This window comes from Equus asinus, chromosome 5 (genome assembly GCF_041296235.1).
Source record: "Equus asinus isolate D_3611 breed Donkey chromosome 5, EquAss-T2T_v2, whole genome shotgun sequence".
In the NCBI taxonomy this organism is placed as follows: domain Eukaryota; kingdom Metazoa; phylum Chordata; class Mammalia; order Perissodactyla; family Equidae; genus Equus; species Equus asinus.
Genome location: NC_091794.1, coordinates 24853716 through 24880884, shown reverse-complemented (window position 1 = coordinate 24880884; position 27169 = coordinate 24853716). Strand labels below are relative to the sequence as shown.

At 43.8% G+C, this 27169-nt stretch overlaps 1 protein-coding gene across 36 annotated transcripts in view; it reads right to left on the bottom strand.

The window, feature by feature from the left end:
- KALRN (kalirin RhoGEF kinase) overlaps positions 1-27169 on the bottom strand; it is a 637850-nt gene that overhangs the window by 281726 nt on the left and 328955 nt on the right. For 19 of the 36 annotated variants that reach the window (XR_011503193.1, XM_044771435.2, XM_070508998.1 and 16 more), the window contains exons 12-16: positions 25718-25926; positions 23216-23272; positions 21993-22167; positions 9840-10035; positions 1696-1862 (exon numbers count right to left, since the gene is read on the bottom strand). Coding sequence is in view for 35 of the 36 variants with exons in the window: in XM_044771435.2 (XP_044627370.1) it covers positions 1696-1862; positions 9840-10035; positions 21993-22167; positions 23216-23272; positions 25718-25926 (804 nt within the window). In the remaining variant the exon portion in view is untranslated. The remainder of the gene's footprint in view (positions 1-1695; positions 1863-9839; positions 10036-21992; positions 22168-23215; positions 23273-25717; positions 25927-27169) is intronic. The other 17 variants (XM_014866840.3, XM_044771457.2, XM_044771441.2 and 14 more) reach the window with 3 other exon arrangements.

The following is a 27169-nucleotide window of genomic DNA, read 5'->3' as shown; positions in this document are numbered from 1 at the left end:
AAGTTTCAGAATTTGTGCACTCATCACTGCTCTGGGCCGGCTAGGATTTCCACCATGTCCCCATGAATAACATTTCTCTCTGAGATTCAGGTGTGATCCCAGTAAATAGACAGAAAACCACCTGGATGGCAGTGCTTGCTCTGGCCTGGCTTGGGGCTCAGTGATCCCACCTGTGCTGAAGATTGCTGTTCGGCACAGTGTGCTGGGCTCTGGCTGAGCACTGATTGGAAGAGAAGGGGAGCAGAGAAGATCATTTTGCCCATTATCATAAATAACAATAGAATAACTAAGACATAGGTGTTAGCAAGGAATACCCTGAATATGAGGGATCAAGCAATAATTAAATAAAATGTTTCTTAAATCTAAAAGCTCTAGCAATCACTGTACATAAGAAAAAATGTTTAAAAGAGGAAGATGTGTGGGGCCAGCATGGTGGCACAGTGGTTAACTTCATGCACTCTGCTTCAGCAGCCCAGGGTTCACAGGTTTGGAGCCCAGGCACAGACCCAGCACCAGTCATCAAGCTAGCCTGTGGCAGAATCCCATATAAAGTACAGGAAGAATGGCACAGATGTTAGCTCAGGGCCACTCTTCCTCAAGCAAAAAAAAAAAAAAGGAGGATTGGTAACAGATGTTAGCTCAGAGCCACTCTTCCTCACCAAAAAAAAAAAAGAAAGAAAGAAAAAGAAAATGTTTCCCTGCTTAAGATATTTTGGGTGGGGCTCTGCCTAGAGGAAGCAGGGGGATGGGATTGCTTGGGAGAGTGTGGAGCAGAAGGAGCAAACACTGTGAGGGTGGCAGTGTATTCTTTCCTTAGTGTGACTAGAGTCTGGTGACCTCTCTAAGCTTCAGTGGCCTCATCTGTAAAATGGGAATAATATCTGCTCCAGAGAATGGTTGTGAGGATTGATCGAGAGATAGGTGTAAAAGGCACACAGCACTCAGTAAATGGAACTATAATTATATTTGTATCTCTTCAACCTCATTTTGTCTAAATAGGAAATCCCCTGTCATTACGCTAACAATTCCCCCTTGGTCTGTTCATAATATAAATAAGTAGTATTTTAAAAATGTGCCCCTGGTCATTGTGTGTCTGTTCCTAGAGATCTGGGTATGTCCTTTCGTAAAATGGCTGGTATATGGGCTCATACAGATAATAACTCTTTTTTCTTTTTAAAACTGACTTTAACATGGCAAGAAAATTTTCTTATCAGAGCCACACACATTGAAAAGAATGATGGGAACTGCTACCACTTATCAACCATCCACAGTGTCAGGGACTTACTAGGCACACAGGTGCCCCAAATTAATCTACCTGGCTTAAAGGCTGAAGATGCTTATTGATAAAGGATTTGTATTTCCCATGAACTGCATGCCAGGATTGAGGACAGAAAGGAAGAGAATATATTCAGGGACTGAGGACAATGCGGGGAAACTCTGGAACGCTCTCCTTATATTGTTATGAAAGAGAAACAATGCACTTGTCATTTGAGCCATTGTACCATTAGGTCTATTTGTTAGATAGACCAATAGAGATAGACCAAGAGAGAGCAGTCTAGCTTTCAGAAACTAATACAACCATTCCTTAACTCACCTATTTTCTACATTTTGGTTCCACCTGTGGCTCTACAGGCCTAATCCGATACCAGGAGCGGGCCCCAGGCCAGGCTCAGCCGCTGGGAAGCCCAGGCTCACCTGTTTGACCTCGGCCTGGAGGTGCCGCAGTTGGAGGCACTGCTCGAGCCGCTTGTGGGTCTGCTCCGCGTTCAGCTCCAATTCATGCTGCTTCTCATGGAGAAACTCCAGTAGCTCTTGTACCTGGGCTGCCAGATCAATATCTTTCTCACAGATTAACTCAATTCCTGATTAAAAAAATAAACAATTAAAAACCAGGTAGTACCATAAAGACTACATTTCCTTCAACATGCATATGAAGGCTGGGACCTGGGAATCACTGTTCGCAGCACCCTCTCAACCTCTACATATCCCTCCATGAAACTGCATAGATCACCATAACAGGGCTTTGTCTGGAATGCTCGAACCATGTCATCTCTTTTGGATTAACTGATGCTTTTCCTGGGAATAACCTTTCAACAGATGACCAGCTCCTTATTACCAAATGGAGCTAGAGAAAGGTGGTTGTCTGGAAGTCCATCCCCAGACAAGACAGCACTGGGCAGTCTCTGCTGGGAGATGTGCCAACACCCAGAATATTCACAAGCAACCATCTGGATTATATTGGGAAATACAAAACAAAGCCAAAAAGACCCTGTCTCAGGAACTTCTGCCAAAGGCACACTCTCTTTTAGTCGCTCGGATGCAATTTATCATTTGATAGTCCCTTCTGATGAGAGTAGCTGGGCAATGGTGATTTTTTTAGCCAACTACTTAGGTCCCCTAAAAAAGCAACTTTTAGGAAGACATGCTAGCTTTCATATATTGTTTATCAAACACATCTGATAAACGCACTCCAGCAATACCACAGAGGAATTGAGTGCTTATCCATTTAGCAAAACCATCACATTAAAGTTGTGCAAACACAAGGAGGGTTTACTCATTGTTCTTTTACTGATTCAAAGGAAGCCCAGTCAGTCACTGACAAGAGTTCCCAATGTTTCTGGGTATCCCGCCCGGCGTTAATAAACTGCCAGCTGTTGACTTGTGATGGGAGTCAATACCTACCAGGCAGAAGCTACGGCTCCATTCCTTGTCTGTCTCCCTCCCCATCTCCCTGTCTTATTTTTTCTATATACCTCTCCCAACACATGAGCTGGGATGTACACATTCTTCCTCTTTTCACCAAGCCAGTGCTCCTATTTGTACATAATCACCAGCAGGCCTAAAGTAGCCTTCCTCAAATAGATTTCTGCTTCAGGAAGGGTCATTAACAGACTCTGAAACAGAGCAAAGAGACTGCCTTGGTATCAAAGTCCTTCTGGCTGCTAGCGACTTGGATTTGATTCCTTCCAAAGACTACATGGAAAGTGTACCAGCTTCGCAGCCAGTCCTGAGTCAGAATTCTGATCTTCGGCAAGTTACCTAAGCTCTCAGAAGCCTGACTTTCCTCATTTGAAAAATAGGATTTTACCAACTACCTACCTCATAAGCTACGACTGCGGAGCTCATTGGGAGGATTAAATGAGATAAAGCATGTAAAACATCTGTCTCATGACACAGTAAACATGGATCTTTGCTCCTTAGTCCCATGACTTTCCCGATTCCTGACTCTTAAACTTTCACCTTTCTGCCTTCTTACATTCATGCCCTTTTGGTTTCTATCTACCTCCACCTTGATGCACGTGGTACGCATGTTCTTTCTTGATTCTGGTTGTCTACCTATGATTCGGTCTTGCTCAGATCAGTAGTTTTTGGAAAATCCCAACTCTGGATTGCTTGCCTTCTGGTCCCTGACTCCACCCGGCTCTGCAGCTTCTGAATTCTGTCCAGATCCTTTCCCTGGCTCCTTACCTTGTAATCTATGACCAGTGCTCCTGTGGTCCTGCTGCTGATGAATAGGGACCCAACCAACAAGGAGGTTCAGACTCAAAATCCTAGCAGACAAGTCACCAAAGGGTAGTGTCCTTCCATGGGGATCAGATCCAAAGGAGCCCACCAATCTCAATGTGTGGCCAATTAAAAAATAAATCCTCTTTGGGAGACTTCCCCATCACTCTGACTCACACCATCAGAAATTCATCACTGCCACCACTAATACACCTGCAGGATACATTCAGGAGAGGGTCAGGAAAGTCTTCATGCTAAGGGAAATTCACTTCTAGGGGAAAAAAAATAGTGTGTTATATAAGGATAGTATGGGAAAATGGGAAAACTTTTTTCTGGTGTTACATGGTAATAACTTCAGTATCTTTTCATGTTTATTTTCTCTGTCAGTTTCATAATTCCAAATCCCAGCTCCTGAAATATCTGTGGGAGATGGAGAAAAGAATGGCTTGTTCTTTTGGCAGTCAACTCCCTCTAGTTACTATTTTCGATTACCAAAAGGATGAGGTAGAGCATCTCCTTGATGAATAATACAATAATACATAAATTTCTACCTCTGCAGTGCTCACCATAGTGGGATGACCCTTGACCCTCATGTTTACTTTCTGAAAATGTAATTTAGGATCCATCTGCAGAAGTAGATGCTCTTCCCTGCTTTCAGCTACCATGTGAACTGTTTTCCCAGCTCGTTTTCATTCTGTAAGCGTCTCCAGTGTTTAGTATGCTAGGCTAGGGCAAAGTGTCTTTCTATGGGAAGCCCGTGGCTCCCTCCTGCCACGGCACATGTAAATAGGCTCTCTAAGCCTGGTAACTCATCAAAAAGGCCAGCCACCTGCTTAGGACATCATCCAGAACAGGCTCCCGGTCTGCCCCAAGACTCAAGCCCTTTACTTTCATCTATCTCGCTTGATATTGTTTTATGTGAGATGAGCACAGGAAAGAAAATGGGTGAAGACAATGCCTACGGCACTTCTATACTCCTCAACAACACATCATATTGTGGATAGAGTGAATGGGAGGAACAGGAAGACTTACTCCAGCTGCACCTAGAAAATAGAAACTCATTCCTCTCCCACTTCCCCCAAACACATTGACACGAGTCCCAGCTAAAACCCATCACCTGGTAAGTAGCCATCGATCAACAGCAAATAGAGTTTGCTTGTGTTGACATTACTGCTCTCAATCTAATCATAGGCTTAACTGTTTACTTTAGGGGCTCTCAGAAACGCAACAAGACATGTTTGTTCTTTCCGTCAAGTAGTGAAAGATATTCGTAATGAAATAGTTTATCAGTTGTATTGAGCTTTCTTTCTGATGTGCTCCCACAATGTGCCATCCCTCCATCAGAACACTTCCACTGAGGTTGGTTCCTTACTAACTTGTCCGTGTTCTCGCAGGAATGCAAACTCTCTGATACCAGGGCCATGCCTGTCTTATGCCTCTCTGTATCTTCAGGAGCTAGCATGGTGCTTGACTATAACATCCAGTGAACACAATGGCCTCTTTAGGGAAGAGCTCGGGCCATGCACTGTGGTGGAAAGCACCTGAGAGCCTGGGGAAGGATAGACTTAGGTTTGAATCCACGCTCTGCAACCTATTAACAGTGAGTCTCTGGGCTCCGTATCCTCTTTGAGCCTCCGTAAAATGGGAATCTCAACAATGACTTCTTGAGGATGTTGTAAGGACTAAGAGATAAGGTATATACAGTGCCTGGCATTTAGCAGGCTCACAAAAATCCATTTTCCTACTTTTTCCTTTCCCATGGAGAAATTATAACATTTTTATTGGTGATTACTAATGGGACTCTTGAATGACTTGTATAAAATGTAAATATAAAATCTTACCATCAGGTGTTTATGTACTTGCTCAATGTATATCATTAGAAACCATGGTGGTTTGGATGCTATTAAACCAGTGTTTTCAACCTTGGCTCACATTAAATTCATCTGGAGAACATTAAAAAAATCACCATGTCCTGGCCATACCCCAGACCAATAACATCAGAATCTCTGTGGGAGGGACCCAGGCATCAGGAAGCTCCCAGGGTGATTCCAACATGTAACCAAGATTGGGACCCACTGGATAGGATGGTATAATGGCCAGCAATCCAGGGACAGAGATATTCCTCATGCTATACTCAGTTATAAGAATGCTTGGCAGTGCTTTATTTAGGGCTCAAGGCTACAGCTAATAATAAAATCTTACTTTGCTTTCCTTTGCTGCCAAGGTGAGGGTACCGTTTTAGTTTCCTCTATGAGAGAGTGGCTGTCGTCTAGGGAAAGATTTAGGTATTCCTAGCTACGCTGTCTGCACTTGTAACATGCTTTTTGACTGTGTTCTTTAAATATCAGTGTCTGCCTCAGACACAGAACACCTTTTCTCTTTCTTGCCCCACTCCTTTCTGTGTCACTCTCTCAATATAACACCCAGTTCGGAAATTCCAAAGTCCTTTAATGAGGTTTCTAGATTAGTAGACTCAACCCTAGCTGCACATTAGAATCACCTGGGAAGTTTTAAAAAGTCTGGGCCCACTCCAGACCAATTAAGTAAGAATCCCTGAGGGGTGGGACCCAGACCTTGGAATTTTTAAGAAGTTCTCTAGGTGATTCTAAATACGCAGCCAGGCTGAGAACCATTGCTTTACATCGAGGTTCTCTTCCCCTCCCCTCAGCCCCCACCAGATCCACATTCCTATTAACCCCAGAGTAGCTTCCATTCTGGAAAAAAAAAAGGCCTTTTACGACGCAAGCAAAATTATGTGTGGCCCATTGTTTTTACCTACATCCGTTCTACCCACACTGATGCTCAATCTTGATTAATTCAGCAAACAGTATTATTGAGAACTTGCTTTGTGCAAGACATAACCACTCTGCTAGCTTCTGGGAATGTAAAGAGGAGAAAGAAAGAGTCCTGCCCTCATGCTGCTGGAGAAGCTTCACTTATAAACCTTGCATAAAGAAGAACTTGATGCTTTGATTAAACCACAAAAGCAATATATCCAACAGATATGCAGCTCCTGTCTTACTCCTAAGGTCAAGTGTAACAGTCACATGGTCAGATTACATTGGAGAGAAGGCCTGTTGCATAATCAGTGTGGGTGTTTAGGCTGAATCAAGGAAAGTGAGAACAGCAGGGAAATTTAGGAATCAAGGTCCACCTGCCACACTAGACAGACGCAGCAGCTAACGTCTAAAGAGAAAGAAAGGATTTTCAAAGTCAGCCTACATGTTGGTGGTGGAACTGGAACTTGAATTCAGCCATTGTATTTCCACAGCTTGACTATTTCCAGCAAACCCTGCCATCTCCCAACTTGAGGCCCAAATAGATAATGCAATAGTGAGGAAAGAACAATGAGCAAGGGAAGAAACTGCTCCTGTTTTGCCTTCTGTTCCTAGGGCTGAGGTAGATTTAAGCAAAGGCTTTTGCTTTGGTTGAACTGTTGGCACGCCAGAGGGATTCAGTAGAACCTGGCTCAATGTGACGAACTTCACACCTGAAAATAAGCATATGGAAATTCCCTACTTCCATTAACTCCTACAAAATCAAAGCATGAGCCCTTAATTAATTTACCACGGAGGGTTAAATACCAACCAAATTCTTCATTTTGCTAATTGTCCTTTTTCTAAGACGATAGTTTATTTTACCTGCAGTTCAAATATATTTCGTTAGACATATGTCATAAATGCCCAAGACATGTACTGCCTCAGTCCTGTGTCTCTGAAGTTCTGCATTTCTTGCCAACTTGGGAGCGAGGCCCACCCTCCAACCTCCAACCCTCCCCATCCCCAGCTCTGGCATGACTCTGCCCTCCCTTCCGCCAAGACAGAGATGAGACAGATGCTTCCTCTGTAGGCCAAGACATTCAGCAGCAGACAGGGAGTGAGCTTCCCTGACACCCCTGGATTCATCCCCTTTGAAGCCTCATGGGCTATGCCAGACTGAACAGCTAGCTGCGGTAGGAGCAGGAGAACAGCCGGTCCCAGCAGAGAGGGCTGAAGAGGCCAATCAAGCCTCTCTTGACTTAGCTCATTTCTAGAACAGGATACTGCGGGGGTGGGCAGCCCATCTGCCTGGGGTGTTTTCACCCACTCAGCCATCATGGTTAAGGTGGCCGCCAAGCACAGCCAACCCCCAGTCACAAGCAGTCTTCAGGGACTGCCAGCCAGCTCCCAGCAGGCTTTCTGTTACCATGGATACCTGGCTCTTGGGACAGAGGTGGGCTTGCCCAAGGTCATGCCAGCACCCTGGTCCTAAGTTCCGCAGGTTTCCCAGCAGACAAGCTCTCTTCCTGCCAGACGCATCATACAGAGGGATGAAGGGTGAGCATCCATGCAGGGCTGCTCTGCCCCAGCCTCTCTTGCAGGTACCGTGTTGGCGTTCTTCATGGTTCCCAGGCATAGCTGGATAGCCCGCTATCATGAGGATCACGATGGCAAGCCATAGGGTGAAGCCCTGAGTCCAGGTAAGGTTCTCAAACACAGAGACAGGATCACAGTTCTCCCCCTTCCCGAAAAAGGCCTTAAGAAGGCACAGGCCATGGCCTAGAACTCTGCTTCTCAAACTTTAACGTGCGCATGACTTACCTGGAGATTTTGTTAATGTGCAGATTCAGATTCATAAGTCTGGGATAAGGCCTGGGATTCTGCATTTATAATCAGCCCTCAAATGATGCCAGTGCTGTTGGTGCAGGGTCCACACTTTGGGTAGCAAGGTCCTAGATCAGTGGTCCTAGATTAGCAGTGTATCAGAATCACCTGGGGGGCTTCGAAACACAGATTTTTGGGCCTGACCCCAAGAGATTCTGATGTGGCAGGGTCTAGGGATGGGCCCTTGAATTTGCATTTCTAATAACAGGTTCTCGGGTAATGCTGGTGCTGCTGATCTGGGAACCACATTTGGGAGTCACTGTCCAACGGCAAGCCATAGACATCAGCTGTTGTGATTTAACTACTGTGGTGTAAAGCAGTGGTTCTCAGCCCTGGCTACACAGTGGAATCACCCGAGGAGCCTTTTGCTGATGCCCAAATCCCATTCAGAGATAGTTACACCAGAAGACCTGGGCATGGGGCCTGGGCATTGTCACTTTTAAAACAGTCCCCAGATAGACTATAACATGAACGGCCATTCCTGAGGCTATGTGGGGCACGGTCTGCACACTTATAAACAGACCTGGGTCTCATAGGCAGCTGCAGCCTCTCTTCACAACACAAATGAAAATTCAAGGAAAGATTATGCTGACTCAAGCAAATAGAATTTACTAGGTTCTCTCTCCTCCGGTTAGAAGTGAAGTTCCTTTGAATGCTGAAATGATTTATTCCTTCAGGTGATTAGAAGAAACAGAGTACCCTGAATTAGAAATTAAGTTTGATTGCTAAGGTCCACCTGACAATCTCATGATTCTAAATATCTCTCATGATCAACAGGCACATGGGTCAATGCTGTTTTAAAGGGTTGATGGCCTGAGCCCCTGTCTGCCTCCTCCTGGAGTGTGAGGAACCTGAGCCAACAAGGACCCAGGAGGAGGGCAATGGGTGAGTTTGGGCGTAGAGACCTGGGTTCTAGCACTCCACTGGCATGTGCCCAGATGAGTAACTTCTTTTTCTCGGACTGGTTGGACTAGGGGGCTGCTATGAATCTCTCCAGTTCTACCATCAAAGGCCATTTTGGAGGGTGGCAGGTATAACGGTAAGGGCTCACACATTGGATGGATAACCACGTAGTAAATATATCCTGAGCAGGAAAAGAAGTCAAATCTGGGTGACTCAGCCATGTGTTTTTGAGAAGTTATAAAATTATATAACGTTGCTATAAATTTTTATCAACACTTCTTATGCTCATGCACAGACCAGTGATAAAAAACTGAGGACTCTGAGAGGCATGAACTGGAGACAAGGAGCCAGCCCTGGGGTGGAGGATAGGGCAGGAGAATGTGCGTAGCGGGAGGCGGGCATGGAATAGCAGGTATCTACACATTTGAATACAACTCACACGGATGGCTGACTGCTCTTGGAGCCCACCTGTTTTTTTTTTTTTCCAAGCCACCATTTTTTTGAATCTGTGTTAACTTCCATCACTGGTTTTTCCCATTCTTCGCACAGCACCAGGACACCCTGGCCCTATTCCCATCTTTACCACAGACTGACTGGGCAACCTCAGACAAGTCACTTCAGCAATCATGCTTCAGTCTCTTTTTCTTCAAAATGAGGGCAAAAATCTATTCCTTGTATCTGTAGGAGTAAAATGAATGAACAGAGTGGAAGTGCTCATTGGAGTCAAGCTCGTGTTCTGGTTTTCATCATCTCCCCACCTGGAGAACAAGGATGGGACACGCTGCCTACCTGAGGCCTGGACCTCCATGATGTACTGGTGCAGATCCTGGCCCTGCTGGATGACCTCGAAGGTCATGTTGTTCATAGCTAGCTTCCGCTCCGTGTGGCGCTGCAGCCGCTGCTCTGCCAGCGTCAGATCCTCCGTGTTGAAGTCATTCATCTGCCGGAGCAAGTCCTCATTCCAGGCATCTAGCTCTGCTGTCACCTGTGAGGGACACCATCAGTATAGGCTCACTGGTCCACAAGAGACTGCTAAGTTGAAGCTCACCAATTCCAAGCCTTGCTAACTAACCCAACTTAGATCAGCCTCTGCTTTGCATCTCTGACCTCTAGACTACATTTAAGCAACACTGCCATGCGCTCACGTAGGCATGCCTTTAAAAGTGTTCTCCGTGTCCTTCAATGTCTATAGCAACAGCAAAGGAACAGCAGCAAACATTTATGTGAAGAATTATGGTTTAAAAAAATTTTGCATACTCCCTCCCATTCAACCCCCATAATGACCCAGAGAGGCAGGCAGGGTGGAGGTCTCCAGACTCGTCTTACAGAAGAGGATGCTGATGCTCACTCAGACAGATGGATTGGTTTGCCTAGAGTTCACTCTGCTCTTGAGGGGAGACCTAAGGACGTGGCTCAGACTTCTACTGCAGACTTTGTCCACCATACCACAACAGATACTCTGAAAAGCTCATCATGGAAGAGGTCCCAGAAATTAAGTATTGAGTCTAACTCTTTTAAAGAAACAGAAACTGAGGGCTGGAGAAGTCCAGTGAATGGCCTGAGGGTACACAGTCAGAGCTGGTGGACAGCAAATCCTGGGGTCCCAATCTGGTTCCTGTGTTCTACTGTGTGGGATTCTCTTCCTCTACTACCAAGGCGAACACCTGGGAACGGTGACTAAACAAGGTGTAAACATACAGCAGACCTCTAGAAGTCTAAACAGCTTGCACTATTGAAAGGCATTATGATTCTAATGACTCAAGCATGTAAGGAATGGAAGCTTTGCTCTATATGGATTTTCTAGGTGCTTCTTGCTCTACACCTTCACTCATGTGGCTTCCACTAGTTTACTCTCAAATATGTGACTGCACGTGGAGACTGAATCCTACACTTCTTACCACCACTGCAATCACTGACAGAGTAGGAACTCAGAAGTACTGAGCTAGATAACAACCCCATCTGATATAGGAATCAAATGAAAACTTTCTGACCTGGCTTTTGGGTCTATCATCTCATGCCACCCCCACGGCAGCCCTGTGAAAGCAATGGCACAGGGACTGTCACCCTCTTTTCTGAGAAGAGGAAATGAAAGCCTCACTCCACCTCAGTTGCAGCATGGCCCAGGCAGCATAAGCACATGCCCCAGAGGCCCAGCTTAGTGATTTTCAGAATGCTGGGCTCATCCCAGCTGACATGTGGCACAACCTCCCAGTTACCAAGTGTGGCTGCTCCAAGAGCATCAGGGACAAAGGGAAGAAGACCAGCTGGTGGCAGCTGGGAGATGGCACTCTTACATTCCGTGCTGGGGCCGTACAAAGTGGGATGGGAAAGGCAAGCAGGGCAGCACGAGGGGCTGCTGTCGGGGGCACAGGATGCCGTTTCTTGTCTAACAGTAAAAGCTTTCTTCATTGAAAGTGTATTTGCCCTTTGAACTATAAAAATACCACCTTCGCTGTGCTGGCTTCCCATCTCCTGCCCCCACATCTGTTTGGATCAACAAAGGGATCCACCGAGCTCAGCAGGAAAACCTAGTATCCTTATTGTGGGGAGTCCTTGGGGTCTGGGAACCAGCAGGCTGGCAGGTAAAACAGGCTTGTGTTGTACCCCATCTTTGAAAAGCACTTCATTCTCTAACTAGAGAAAGGAGTTAAACTGAGAAGAAGACGAGAGAGAATTGATTTGTAATTTTAAGAGATAATTTCTAGGATGAATAGGCCTGTATAGATGAGGCTTATAAATGTTTCTTCCTGTGTCTCAAAAAATTGAAGTATAATTTACATACAGTAAGATATACATATTTAAAGCATTCAGTTCCATGAGTTTTGACAATTTTATACACCCATGTAGTCATCACCAAAAACACAATATGAACCTTTCCACTGCCCCTTGGAGTCTACTTGTGCCCCTTTCCAGTCAGTTCCTGCCCACTCCACCCCTCCCACCCCCCACCCGCCCGCCGCCTCAGCCTCAGGTACCACTTTCTGATTTCTATCGTCACAGATGTAGTTTAGCCTATTATTGGATTTCATATGAATGAAATCACACAGTATGTAATCCTTTATGTCTGGCTTCTTGCATGCAACATGCTGTATTTAAGATCCATCCATCTTGTGTGTATCAGTAGTTCTTTCCTTGCCACGGCTGAGTGGTATTCCATTGTATAGATACACCACAATCTGTTTATCCATTCTCCAGCTGATGAACTCTTGGGTTGTTTCCAGTGTTTGGCTATAATGAATACGGCTGATTGAAAGTTCTTATACAAGTCTTTCTCTGGACATAGGCTTTCATTTCTCTTGAGAGCTATCTAGGTGTAGGGTCATAGGGCAGGTGTTGTTGAAGATTCCCAACAGGATGTACGAAAGTCCCAGTTGCTCTACATCCTCACCATCATTTGGTATTACCAGTCCATTTCAATTTTGTCATCCTAGTGGGTGTGCAGTGATATCTCATTATGATTTTAGGATGACTAAGGATGGTGAGCACATTTTCATATGCTTATTGGCCACTTGTATCTACTTTTGTAAAGTGTCTTTTAAGTCTTTTACTCATTCTTCAAAAACTAGGTTATCTTTTCATTATAGATTTGTAAGAGTTCTTAATACATGCTGGATAAAGCCCTTTATCAGATAATATATTGAAAACAGCCAAAGAAAGTTTTCAGTCTATTTCCTTGCCTACAAACTAAGAGAAATTAGAATAAAACTAAGACATCAAGCATGAAAGAAGAGCCTGCCTTTCTTTCAATTTTGGCTTTTGCTTTGTTTACATGAAACTGAATCTATGAAGGGTCTGTTTGCTGCCAGAAGATCCCAGAGGGGTCCCAAGGCCAGGAATCTGTGGCGTGGAAAGCGTTGAGCGTCTGCTCCTGGTGAGGTGGAGCAGAGTAAAGCTGAGGAGCTGTAGTTGGGAGAGTGAGGCTCAGAGGTCTGGCATCTCGGGAATTTGAATCTAAACCAAATGTGAAATATGTCCAGGATGTATACCCAATGTTTCCATGTTCTTTCCTCCCCTTTCCCTACGGTCCTCCACCCTCACCACCTGACACCATTATGCTGTAGGGCCCAAGTCTGTTCTGAAGCCTGAAGAGTGAGAATTTCAAGGGAATCCTCAACAGAACAGGCTGACTCCTAAATCTCCCTCCCTGTGTCTACACGCCCTTATTCTCTGTGTCTGACTCTCTTCCCATTCTCCCCAAGCACAGATGCCCAGAGCCTTAAAATAGTCTGATTGGTGTATTTCTAATGTTTGCTGGAGTTTAAATTATTTTCTTTCCTATTTTCTGTTGTCTCAAGGAATGTTCTTTCATTGGGTTCTTCCTCTCCCCTTCTTTCTGGGGTACAAGGCTGGCACATAGCAGGGACTCTTTTTTTTTTTTTTTAAGAAAAATCTTTCTTTTCAAACTTGAAGCTTACCCACTGCTAATGAGCAACCATAGCTTTCCAGCCTCATTGCATGCTCTTCTGTTACGTGAACCAGCCAGCCTGCTTGCTTGCTGATTCCGACAGTTCGCTCTCCCCCTCCAGCTACCTTCCCTTGTCCAATAGCCCTGAAATGCTCTTGTCTCTCCTCTCAGTAGGCCCAAGTCCTCACCAGTCTTCAAAATAAACCCTCTGGCATGAAAAGAGCTTCATGACAACCCCAGACCCAGAAGTTTTTCTCCGGCTTATCTCATAACATGGGGCATGGGCTAGTTTGCTAATACAGGGACAAGACTATGAAAAGAAAAGCCTACACAGGGAATTAATTTGGTGATTTAACTCCATTTGGAAAAGAAACCTGGAAGAGTTTGTTCAGGGCAGAAACTAGGACCTGAACCAAATGAATGAAAGATAGAACACAAGGTGCCCCCAGGGCATTCAGCTTTCAATCAACCTATTTTGCTTTCTCCTTCCACTCAGTTAGCTCCATCTCAGCTCCTGGCTCCTTCAGTTCCCCTCTTGGCTCCAGTGGCCTCTATCTCCCTCACTCTCCTGAATTAATTGGAGTGTTAGGATACATGGTGACCTCTTTGAGAGATACATTGGCAACATTTCTAGTCTGACAACTGTCTACTCTAGGGCCACAGCCATAATGGAAATCAGAGAAGGAGCTAGCAGACATTTAGAAAGGGTGACAGGCAGTGGGACTGGTTCAGCAGCCGTCTTGGGCTCTGTTCTCAGGGAGCCCTCTCTCCACAGGCTCCTCTCATTTTCTGGGTCCTCTCCAGTATTTACGTGCAGAGAACACTTTAGCTCCTTCCCTCCAAATGTTTTATTCTGTTCTTGCCTGAATCAGAACTCATCTATCCCTTCTCTTCCCTTCCTATGGTTTATTCCCATGAACTTAGCTCTTTGTTATCACTTGCAATGTTGGAAATCTCACTATGTAGTCCTTTTCTTCACATCCCTCTAAGATGCTGGTAATCATGAGGAAGATGATGATCATGGTGGAGGAAGATATTTTACCCTGTATGGTGCATTTATTATGGCATAGACAGTGTGTTCAACATCTGACTTTCTTTTTTTTAATCTTCATAGCAACTCTAGGAGGAAACTAAGGCACAGAGAAGCCAGATCATTTTCCCTGGTCTCAGAGCTGGCAGTGGCAGAGCTCAAAGTCGGTGCTTCTAACCACAGTGTTATATCAATAAGGCTGGCCCAAGAACTGATTTCTGGGGGTAGCCTTCTTTTCATTATTCTCCCTTCAGAGAAGTGCCCACTTAACCTTTCCCCTCTTTTCTTCTTAAAAATAAAAAAACCGTGATAACTCCATTTTCTTCACTTCACATGAACCTTTTAAATTAATCGTGTGTTCTTTGAACAGATCAATAAACGAATTGTGTGCTTGTGGCTGTATATAAATGCCAGGAATAATTCACCCTTGTGAGAAAACACACAGCCTTCCCCAGTAGGATATTTTTGTTTAAGAGTTTGGTAAATTTTTTAAATGGACCCTGCCAGATTATTCAGTATAAGGTAATGTTAACCTACCTAGAATTCTCTGGTCCCCTAGGGGCCTCTGTCATGAACAGGAGACACAGCTGCAATCTAGTATTAGGGTGTGAACAGCAGGATGAAAGCTGCAGCAGAGAGAAGTACGAGCTGCCCTCTGTGTGGGAGAGTCTCTGTATTGCAAGAGGAAATGCCTTTGGTTCTCACAGCAGTGGCATGAACACCCAGGGATTGCCCAGTGTGACTCAGTAACACATTCAGAGAGAAACAGTGGGAGAGAACAAGATGGGAGGTTTAACTGCATAAAATCTGGAAGCAAATATATATATATATAAATATTGTGAATATAATAATAATAATAGCAATGCCGATTACAATGCATTAAGCATTTATTAAGCGCCAGGAGCTTTGCTAAAAATATTCTATGTGTTAACTCATTAAATCCTTAATAACCCTATGGGCTAGGAATTATTATTCTCATCCCCACTTCTCAGATGAGGAAACTGAGTAAGTGACTTGCCTAAGGTCACACAATTAGTACAGGTGGTGACACAGGTTTCAAACTTAGGCAGTCTAACTCGAAATACTGCATACTCAATGACTGCACTATACTGCCCTCAGCAAATGGGTGTGTGCAGGGGGTGTGTGTATGTATGTATATGTAATATATTTGTGTATATATACACATATACGTAACATATATACATTAAGGTCCAATCTCATTCCAACTAACAGTGGGAAGGAAGGGTCCAAGGCATTTCCTTGTGGTGGGATGCTCTGAAATACACGAGCTATCAATTGCAAAACAAGCATCTCTGTTTTATGATGCCACTATCTTTATTAAGATGAGAAAAATGAAAGCTAAATATTTTCCACTGACCTACAAGTGTTGGATGATAGGGAAAGACATATTGCATCTAAGGAGAGTCTCGTTGCACAGGAAGAGCTATTTTATCTCTAACGGGTTTGTATATTGATACAGGGTACCACTGTGAAACTAAAATAAACTCAATTGTCAAAGTCATTTATTCTTGTCTAATGGAAAGATATTTTCTCTTAATTTATAAAATGATGAGATTAGTGAATTCTGATATAGATTATTTTAAAGATATAGCATTTCCTGCTATTTTAGAAATATAAATAATCTGCCTAAGGAGTTAAAATATTTATTTACATAGCTATATAAAGACCTTTGGGGATATCACAAGAATTTTCTGGAAAAACAGAAGGACTTGGCAGTAAAAAAATCCACTTGGTTGTTTTTAATTTTTGGCAGAGTAACATAAAAGCATATTGCAACATGTTGTAATTGATGAGTTCCAATGTTCAGCATCTAATTTCTATTCCAGTTGGATAATTTAGATTCTTGAATAATTTTTACGACCAATTTATTGTTCTTTTCTTATCATCATGATTAAAACTGAGATCTTTGATATAATCATGACTGATATTGAGTGTATCTTAAGGTTATTTTGTCCATCTCTTTGCCTCTTAATCGTTTTGAGACTTGTGGAAATCTATTCTGTTTTTCTCTCCCCTTTGTTGAAGAGCTCCTACAACACACAGTGTTCATTCCTTCCACTAACTTATCAATGCTTGAGTGTCAGAATGCTTTTTCTCCCAAGTAAGCTAAATACCTAGTGCTGGAGCTTATATCTGCTTCCTCCTACCGAATCCCCTGCATCCAGAAACGAGAAGCACACAGCATCAGAGCCCTGGTAATGTAAGCTGGCTTCAGGTCCACAGCCCCAGACCCACATCATGACAGACTGAAATGAAAGTTTCCATCACGGATCTTTCATCATTTACTGAAAACAGGTGACTTGCCAGAGTAGTAAAGCTGTGTGAATAATCCTTTTGCGTTTTTTTTTTTTAAAGACAGGCGATGAGGTCACTGAAAAGGCTCCCGTCTCCTGGGCCGCAGTGGGAGAGAGCCAGTGTCCTGAACACGCCCACCCAGGTTCGGGTATGTAAGCCGGCATGGCTAACTAGCATCCCTTCAGCAGAGGGCAGCCAGGAGAGTTGTCTGGAAACCATGACACATGCAGAAAGAGCTGAATAAACTGGGGATAGGTACCATAGAGAAGAACTGACAATAAAGAGAAATAATTTTTAGAGTCTGAATGGACTGCAGAAATAACTTATATAATCTCAATATTTTTCGGATAAAGGAAAAGAAGCTTATGATGACCATTTTCAAGTATTTCTAAGGCTGCTAAATATAAGAAAAACAGATTTGTTCTATTTTTCCAGAGAGCAGAACTAGGACCGAAATGTAGAAGGGTAGAGATTTTGGTTCAACACAGTAATGAAATCCTGAGCTCCCTCCTCTTTCTGCCTTCCTCCCATCTCCCCACTCCTTCTCGCTTCTGGGCTCTGAAGATATTCTGGTAGAGGCTGGACAGCAGCCTCCAGGGATGCCAAATCCTGGCCACCAACTTTTACCCATCCTCCAGGTATAATCTCATCAGGAGGCCTTCTGTGGGCAGCCTGACTAAGCATTTCTGCTTCAGTGTTCTCGTCAAATGGTGAGGCTCTCTCTGTTACGGAATTATCACTTGTATGATGTTCTGTTTCCGTGTTTCTCCCCAACTAGCCCCCTAACGTCAGGGACTCTTTGTATCCTCAATGCCCAACATAGTTTTTGGAACACAGTAGGTGCTCACTAAAGGTTTATTGAGTTGAATTTCTATCAGGTAGAAGGCTGACTGAATGAGTAATCTCCTTCCAAGAGAAAAAGCTAAGGGCCCCTGCATACAACCAACTGCAGAGCCGAGACCACCAGCAAGTTCCATCAGCTTTCTCTCCTCTAGGTGGAATTTTCCTCCTTGAAGGCCATTTGTTCCCAGCCTCAGCCTGACCCCAACTTGTCCTGATGCGAGTCCCACAGATTTATAGTTGGTATTCCATTCCTTACTCAGGTTAATTACACAGATTTAAATTTCAGGTGCTTTGAGCAAACTTTGATTGTAATTATAGAGTCAGAGACTTAAAAGAAAGACCATAACTCTGGCCCATTTTTCATAAAGTTCCCTGTTTAGAGTACTTTCTTGGTGTCATTTCTAGTACTGTCCAACGTGGGTATGCCCACCCCAGGGGATGCCCAAGATGATCCATTGATAACAGAGAGGAAAATTCTCTGCTTATAAATATGCACACATGTATATGTATTATATGCACACATATTTGATTAACCCAATAAAACACATGAAGTTTACCTAGCCTTTCACTAGTAGAATGAGGCTGGAGTCCCACTCGGACCACACGGCAGATGGGGTGGTAGGAGAGCGTTCCTCGGGGAAGGTGGGAGCAGCGCAATGTAGAGGGGCAGTCTGTGGCTCATTTGTTCAGTTGCTTTCAGCGTATTTCAAATTATTGCTCTTTTCATGTGCCCAATGAAATGGATTTATGTATTATCTAGTTTAAACTAACCTTCACAAAGAGACACATGGCTTAACAAGTTTCCTCAAAGAAACTGCAGTTTGAAGATAATACTAATCACGAAAGCACAAGGGAACGTTGAACTCTTTGTCAGCCACACGACAGAGTGAAGAAACAATGACAATCTAATCAGATCTGTCAAGGAACCAGGCCAAAAAAATAATTGGAAATTATCGAGAAGACTATTTGAAATATGGAACCACAACTTCTAATGAAAAAGCTAAACTTTAGGCTAAGGGCACACTGACTTTAGAGATTATTAGTCAGTGATAGTAGAACATGTATATAATTTATAAACTAATACATATGCATTTATGGGGGTTTCAAGTTCAAAAATATTTTATTGAGAGAGTGCATAATCAAAAGAGTTTGGAGACCACTGGCCTGTTCTTGCTTCTACAAATATTTTTTGTTTCTTTCTGATCATTCTGATTAATTGTAGAAAACTTGAAATGCACGGAAGCATCAAAAACAAGAAAAAATTATCCATATTCTTACCACCACAAAGTAAACATTATTTGCATTTGGTGAAGTGTCTCTTCTATCATAACCATTTCATATAAAATGTCTTTCATAGAAGGAGGCTGAACCTCTAGGAGAAAACCTTACAGAATATCATGTTCCATTATGGGTCGCTTTGTCTGCTCTCCACGGAGACTAAGAAGGTATGTCAGGAATGAAGCTACAGTCCTGGTTTTCAACATTTGCCTGATATATTTGGGCTAAGTTTCACTGTTAGTGGAGGTGTCCTATGACCTCATCCCAGGTTACACTGTGGGCACCATATATACCATTATTATTGAGTAAAAGGAGACTGTAAAAGGTGCAGCAACTCCTGTATTATCTTAATGTTTAAATTCATTAGCCCGTCTCAGCCATCAGTGATATGGCTAAGGAGTCATGCTTAGATTCCCCAGATGTCAGGAGAGCAGGCCTGCTCGGGTTGTCAGTAATCCCCAGGAATTCCGAATATGTCTATCAAATTCCTTCCCGTAGGGAAGGAAACCACAGCTGCAGGTCCTGCAATGGCAGCCCGTGCCCTGGCTTCTGTCAGCTCCGACAGGTCTCTCATTACAGAAGCCACCCTCCGTTTCACACTCTGAATCTTCTCTAGATGTTTGCCCTTCATCCCGACAGTGAAACACTAGCTGGTATTTGAAATAATCTCATCACCCTCAAAAATAACTTCTGACGACCTGACTTGATGTAGAACTTTTCCATAGGTTTGGCAGGATTTCCATTTCTATCTAGATGAAATGCAGCATTTCCCCAAGCTTTGGGCCACACCCAAAATGGGGAACAAGACTCCTTCTCAAACCTGGATGTCGCTGCCTAAACCAGAGGGTGCAGAATCAAATCACTATGTTTATCCCACTCATTGTATTAGGCCTTCACACTATCTCCCCCGCCCTTGCTCGGCTGCAAAGCAAGCTGTCCGAGTTGTTGTCTGGTATTCAGGGCGGGAGGGGGAATTTTTGGAAAAGAGAAAGGCTGGAGAATGCAAATCCTACAATTTAAATATCAAGCTCCCCTACTGCACCATTTAAATAGGAACCAATTTTAAAGTATTTGGTTCAGGGTCAGCTTTTTGTTTTAAGGATATTTTTTGCATACACTTTAGGTTGTTTTTCAGGAGTAGAAATGGATTTTCCCACAATCACTGCAGGCAAACACCCCTAGCGATGCCCCCAGCTGATGTCAGGAGTGCAGGCCATGGCAAAGTGAAACCAACTGACCCATTCTCAAACAAACCAGGAACCCTGACCTCAAAACCACCGCCATCTAATCAATTAAAACTTTAACATCCAACTCCTCAGATTGTTTCCTTCCCCTTGAGCAGTTTTTGATGTGGACCTGGAATGACAGGGGAGTAAATAAGGAATACAACAGCATTCCTGCTAACATAACTTCCCCATGGCTGTACTTACTCTGGGTGGGTAAAGTAGAGCCAGGATGGATAGTGGGAATGCCTGGGGCCTCCATCACTGCAGTTAAATGTAACTGCTACCTATCTTTGTGATTACCAAAGAACTCCCAATTACCAAAGAACAATAATTCACATCCTCTTTCCTTCTTTATTGCCTTCGTCAGCCCACCTTTATGCAGTGAATCCCCACCACATTCCCTCTTCACTACATGCCAATATCGCTAATTTTCCACTGGCATTTTAACTGGTCTTTCAATATATGTTTTAATGCTACTTGTATTAAATCTACAACTTGTTGTACTACTTATAAATAAATTCTTCTAAAGTTATGGAATAAGTTGGAAGGATAATCGAGATCTAGCTTTAAAGACTTATCTTTTCCTTTGTTCCAGCAACAGCCCAGAAGGTACCTTTTAGAAGATGAGATCTTTATGCAAGAAATTGCAGTGGCTTCCAGGGAGGCAGGGGTAGAGGTGTTTATAAGAAGAGAAGGGTCATAAGACAGCGAGGGATAGAAGGACTGCCTTAGGACTGCTTTTCTTAACATTTCCGATTTTCTATACAAAACATCTTGGTCTCAGGATTGAAGAAAAGGGTAGCTGCTGCCAGGACAGTGTTCTGGTCCTCCACGGGTTTGGGATTGGGATAGTGGTGCTTTCAACGCTAAAAAAAAAAACCTCATTTTCCTTCCAAACCAGATCCATGGACGTTTCCACAGATACTGTTGGGAAGATTAGTCCCAGACACTCAGAAGTCACAACTCAGAGGAGATGGCTGGAATGCTAAAGAAAGTTTAAAAAAATGGTGGATGGAGAATTGCCTTTCCCTTACACCACATCAGCCAGCTGCAAAGAGAAGACTGCCTTTAATTTAACCCTTCGCCGTCCCTGAAAAGGACAATGCGCTTTAGGTGCTAGATAATCTTTATACCCCAGAAACTCTACTGGCCTGGCTTTAATTATTGATTCATAATGGAAAATAATAAAAGGTAGATATTATGCGGGGCAGGCATGTCACCAAGGGGACATAAATATACCAGAACACCCAGTGTGGACCTTCCCAGAAGGAACTGATGAACCTATGAGATGAACCAACACATGGCCTTCGCACAGACTGACTTTTAATGAGCATAAAGCAAACTGAGGATACAGGTCTTCCTTCTTGTGGCTCCTGACTCCCTGGCTGCTGTGTGATTTCATCTAATCCCTGATCTACAGTCATCAGCTGAGGAGGCTTCCTAAGTTTAACACCTCCCTACTCATGAAGCTATAGAATCCAACGACTCTACCTCCATCACCAAACAGGCAACTCCACAGTCTTTCAGGAACCAAAGCACCAATGAATACCAACAAAACCTTCTCAATGAAGTCATCCCTGGACAGAAAGTGGAAGAGAGGAGCTCTGCTTGGTAGTAGGGGTGAGAGGGACAGAAGGAATATGACATGGTGGAATGTGAATTTGTTGATTTCTAAAAATGTATCCTTGATGCATAATCCCCTCTAATTCCCTCAGGCTACTGCCCAACACTCCTTTCCCAGGTCCTGGGGCAGTGCCCTGGCCAGGAAGCAGGCACTCTGCAGGCCTCCCCAGCACTCTCCATGATCCCCCCTACCTCCCACCACACTCCTCCCCAACCTCTACCTCGATGGTATACTGCTCAAAGATGCGCAGCTGCAGGAAGATGTCCAGCTTGATCTTCCGCTCGTGGAACAGCTCCTCCATCTGCACCTGGGCGTCGTCCAGCTGCTGCAGGACTGATTCAATGTGGCTGATGGAGCTACTGTGGGGCGTCTTGTTGTTGGACACAGCCGAGTCCCTGTGGCAGAGTGGGAGAAAAGAGGGGAGGGGCCTGGCCATGTTAAAAGTGACAGAGGAGCAGGGGGCCTTCCTCATCTGAGCAAGGCAGCTGTGAATCAGTTGAGTCATTCAATCAACAGACGTTTATCAGACTCCTACTGTGAGCCTGGCACTATCTGCTCGGTAGGCGAACCAAAGACACATGCATCCTCTTTGGGGTTCACAGCATGGTAGCTCTGAGACTAGCTGCTCTCCTATTCCTTAGACAAGTTTGGGAAAGGGGTCAAATGAAATAACATATGGGAAAGAGCTCTACAAAGCATAAAATATTAGAGAAATGGAATAGTTCCAGACACATACTTAGTCTAATACGCGTAGTTTTAATACACACACATACACATGCATAAGACTAGACACATTAATCACAACGCATAAGAGCAGACAAATTAGAGGCATGTAAAAAAACCCTTCCTAGTTCTACCTCACAGGATCATTGTTAAAATGAGATCACAGCTGCCAAAATTATTCATCCACTTTATAATACTATGCCCAAGTTATGGGCTGGTGTTATTACACAGGCTTCAAGTTGTAGTTAGGAAAGCATGGGACCTGGAGGCTGCAAGCCCAGATTAAGTCCTTGCTCTGACATACACGCCTGGTGCCCTTGGGAAATCGCCTCCCTGAGCCCCAGTTGCCTCCTAGAAAATGGACTTAATAATCCCTGCCCTGCTCACTTCACGGTTTGCTGTTAAATAAGATGGTGCGTGTGAACGTGCTCTGTAAGCAGGAACGTGTTGTACAAATGACTGTTAATCCTGAAAGGACACAAGTGAAGTGTCAAGTGTGACTGGGGCACAGGCACAGTTGGGGAGCGTAGAAGGTAGGACACAAGAGGCTGGGACAACAACAACGTTTCAAGAAGATGAGTTCTGATTTGGGCATTGAAGAAAAGGATGAATCCAGCCAAGGAGACGGGAGGGGTGCGTTTTCTGAGCAGGGAGTCCATTCAAAAGTAGCAGGGGGAGGTGACACGTTATAGAGGGGAATCAAGAGATAAACATATTGACCTGCTCAGAAGAGTGACGTGTGGTGACACCTCCAAAGAGATCATCATAGCAGGAAAACTGTGGAGATTAAGAAGTTTAGATTCTATAGGACCTTGAGTAAGCTAGAGCCCCAAACTTGAAATAAACAGGCATATTCATTATCTTGTGATGTCTTGGTTTCTTATACAATTTAAGTCAGAGGACAAGGGGAAAATCATTAGTTTTGAATCCTCTCATCAGCAGGCTTTCTGAAAATCGGTCCTTTTAGCCTGCGTTTTTCTCAGAAGTAATAGCATCTGAGCTCACACTGTCTGTTTCTGAAGGGAGCTTAAGGCCAGTTTGTCAAGAGCCTCTCCTGTCACTCAGAAAGCTCCCAATCCCTACCTTCTCTCCCTGGTCTATTTGGGTATGAAACTCCACTGCATGGATGCCCCAAATTATGAAAAGAACAGAAGACGTGTAGTCAACACTATGCTTTAGGCATCTGTTGAGGACTTTGCTGCTGGGAGGATATCATTCTTTTTGATTGCTCCTCTCAGTCTTTCTCTATCACACAGCTTTCAGAGGAAGAGAATGATTTCTGACCATTTTGTACGGCACCTATGTCAGTGTCATCCTCCCTAGGAATCACAGAGATGATGCAAAAACTGCTGAGGAACTTCAGTGCTGAGTGCTCCAAGAGTCGTGGAGACCTGGAGAAGATGTGTGCTCCGGTGCGTGTCAGGCATCCTGCAAGTGCCCACTAGGCACCATGTACTTATTTTTCTCTTTGGCTGCTCTTGATATCAGGGAGGAGAGTCTGGGCTGGAGCCAGGCTAGTGGGGGAATGAATGGTCAGCAGTGGTTCTTGGTCACACGCCTACGGTCCCCTGTGAAATCCATGGCACTTAAACTTGTAGAACAGGCATCAGGCACATCACTGCCTTCACCATCCCTGAGCAGCCTGCAGCCCGTAGGCATTGTGCAAGGTTGGCTGTTGGTAAGAGCAAGTGGCATCTCCATAGACCCAGCCCCACAGAGAGTGAAGCCAGCCAAGCTTGTTAAAGTATTTGGAGAGAAAACACAAAGCCATCACAAAATTCTAGAGCTGACAGAGCTCCTAGAGTGAATCCCTTAATTACACAGGCGAAGCAGCTGAGGCACAGAGAGGTTAAGTGATTGCCACTATTTGGAATTTTCTTCAGAAGCAAATAACAGTGGAGTTTCCCAGGTAGGCAGACAAAACTGTCATGTATTATATATTCATGAAGATGAATTGGGTGAAGAAGGGAAAGAGGCTATCTTGTTAGTATGCAACAGGAGGACTCAGAACATCTCAGGTGCATGTTTGGAATAGAAATGATTAATTTCCAACAGAAACACATGCCAGGGCCGTCTAAAGGTAAGTTCTCATTGTTTATTTAATTGGACAACTGGTGTGGGGGGAAAAAAGCCCTCTCAGCTCAAATAATTCCCTCAGGCCCCAGGGTTGGCCTGGGACTTGTTGATGAGATTATTTCTGTCCGGAGCTGGCAGAGGTCCCAGCACTCAGTGATTTTGGGATAGGAACAAGTCCCTGAGGGCAGACATCATTAGCACCATCAAATCCTATTTATACAGCACCTGGGCACAGGGCTGGTTGCTGAGGGCTTGCTCAAGGCCTCATGACACTTGATCTGAGGAGCCAATGCCCTTGACAGGCACAGAAAACTAGATATTGATGCCAACAGAAAGGAGGTGATGGTGTGGATGATTCTAAATGAATATAAGGTTTAGACAGGTTTTCCTTCTCAGTTACATTAGTTTAGGTTCATACCGAAGGAGTTTTATTTCCTGGGCAGCAAGGAACGGTAGGAAAGGTCACGAGTGGGTAATAGAGTAGAATGGGACAACATCACACACTCTTTACATTCTCATGGGGCCAAAGCCAACCATTTTTGGCTGCCGACTGGGGCCATGGAGTTCAGAGTTCATCCTGAGATCAGACGCCAAATATAGTCATGCACACATAATGACAGACTGCATATATGATAGTGGTCCCATAAGATCGGTACCATTTAGCCTAGGTGTGTAGCAGGCTATATCATCTAGGTTTGTGTAAGTACACTCTATGATGTTTGCACAATGAGGAAATTGCCTAATGACACATTTCTCAGAACATATCCCCATCATTAAGTGACACATGACTGTAACACTGTATTCCAGAATGGCTATTTCTCCACGTGACCAAATATGCCATAATTCTTAATGAAAATGTTATTTATCTTTTGTTGAATGTTGTTAATTTTTGTATACATTACTTATTGATTGCTGAATATCATCATGAATGATAAAAAATGCTTTGGAACTTTTGAGATTTTCCATTTACTATTTCAATCTAAACTTAAGTTGAGTATGAGGCAGGCATTTTTATATCTGACAGATGGAGAAACTGAAGCTCACACAAGACCACAAAGCTGGTTGTGGCTGAGCCAAGACTGGGACATGACTTATCTCGTGTCTAGTCCAAGGCATTTCCCACTGGAAAGCACTGCCCATGCTGACCTGGCCTCGCTGGGCTCCCCCAGGGAGGGAGACGCTGACCTGAGCTGCTGAATAAGGTCTTCGCCTTCCTTGATAACGTTGAGCGTTGCATCCAGAGTGGCGGTCTGCTGCTGCTGGAACTGCTTGATCAGTTCCTGGACCGCATCCACTGAGTCTGCACAGACATCCTCTAGCATCTCCTTCTGAAGGTCTTCCATCCATGTCCACAACTGTTGGGGAGAGAGCAGAGACTCCACTCAGGGCAGATAGGAGAGGCCAGGGCTGGGGTAAGGACAAGAGAGTCAGATTGGGGTGACCCAACCTACCATCAACCAGTCAGTGCAATGTCAGACTGTCCTTCTCATCAGCACATCTATGGGTCAGTTCATGTTCCCATATTTATATTCATTACTCATCTCTGCTAGGTTTACTCCACTAGGGTCAACATTCCCTATGGATGGGAACCATCCTTGGCTTAACTTCCTTGTGGTTTAGGGAAACTTTTAGTCTTAGAACAGGGAGATCATTCATCTTGGGAGACTAGGATGAACAGGAGACTGGTGATGGACAGATATTTCATCTTTCAGAAAGGAGGGCTCTGCACACTTCTTCCAGGCAGCTGGACACTGATTCCTAGAGATGTATCATGATTTTGCAAATATGCAAAAAAGAATGTGATGCTCAACAAGAACAAAATAAGATTAATTAAGAAAATACGTGTTATGCTAAATTATTTTGTTCTTTTCAGGATTGCTAGGTTGGTTAGAAAGTTGAATGCTAAAAATGTAGCTTATCTTAATTTCAATATAAGTATGAGATATTCCTCCACGACATTCAAGATGATGAAATGCAGTCAGGATGATATTACTGGTCAGACAACTTAAAAGAACTAAGTATAGTGTTTTGAACAGAATAAGCACTTGAAATGAGGAGTCGAATCGAATTACTAGAAATTCATTTATTGATAGTTCTTCCTCATACTGAAAATAGGTCTCCACTGGCTTGCTACCATATTCCATTATGATTACCCTTATTGAGCATTTTCATAAATGATGGAGGGAAAGATGAGTCTGATATTTGCTTAGAAACCAGGAATCTTCACCTGGCTGGAAGAAAAGATAAGCTTAGGGCTCTACCAGGACAAAAGCCAGTACAGAGCGAAAATTGATAGAGTCAGAAGATGTAGATTTTGGCTCCTCTTCTTCCCATAACTCACGGTACCTTTGAGCAAATCACTATACCCTTTGATCTCCATGACTTCATGTGTAAACAGGTTGGGGAAAACATAAAATAAAATGGTTAGTTCCCTTCTGGTTCTAACATTCTTTAAGTCTTCCACGTTAAAAACATGGATAAATATCCACCTCGAGAATATCACGTCAGCTAGTTGGTTCTCAGTATGGTAAATCATGGTATGGTCTTTACAACAAGAGATAAGAAAAGAAACAATAAAGAGAGATAAAAATAGTCTTC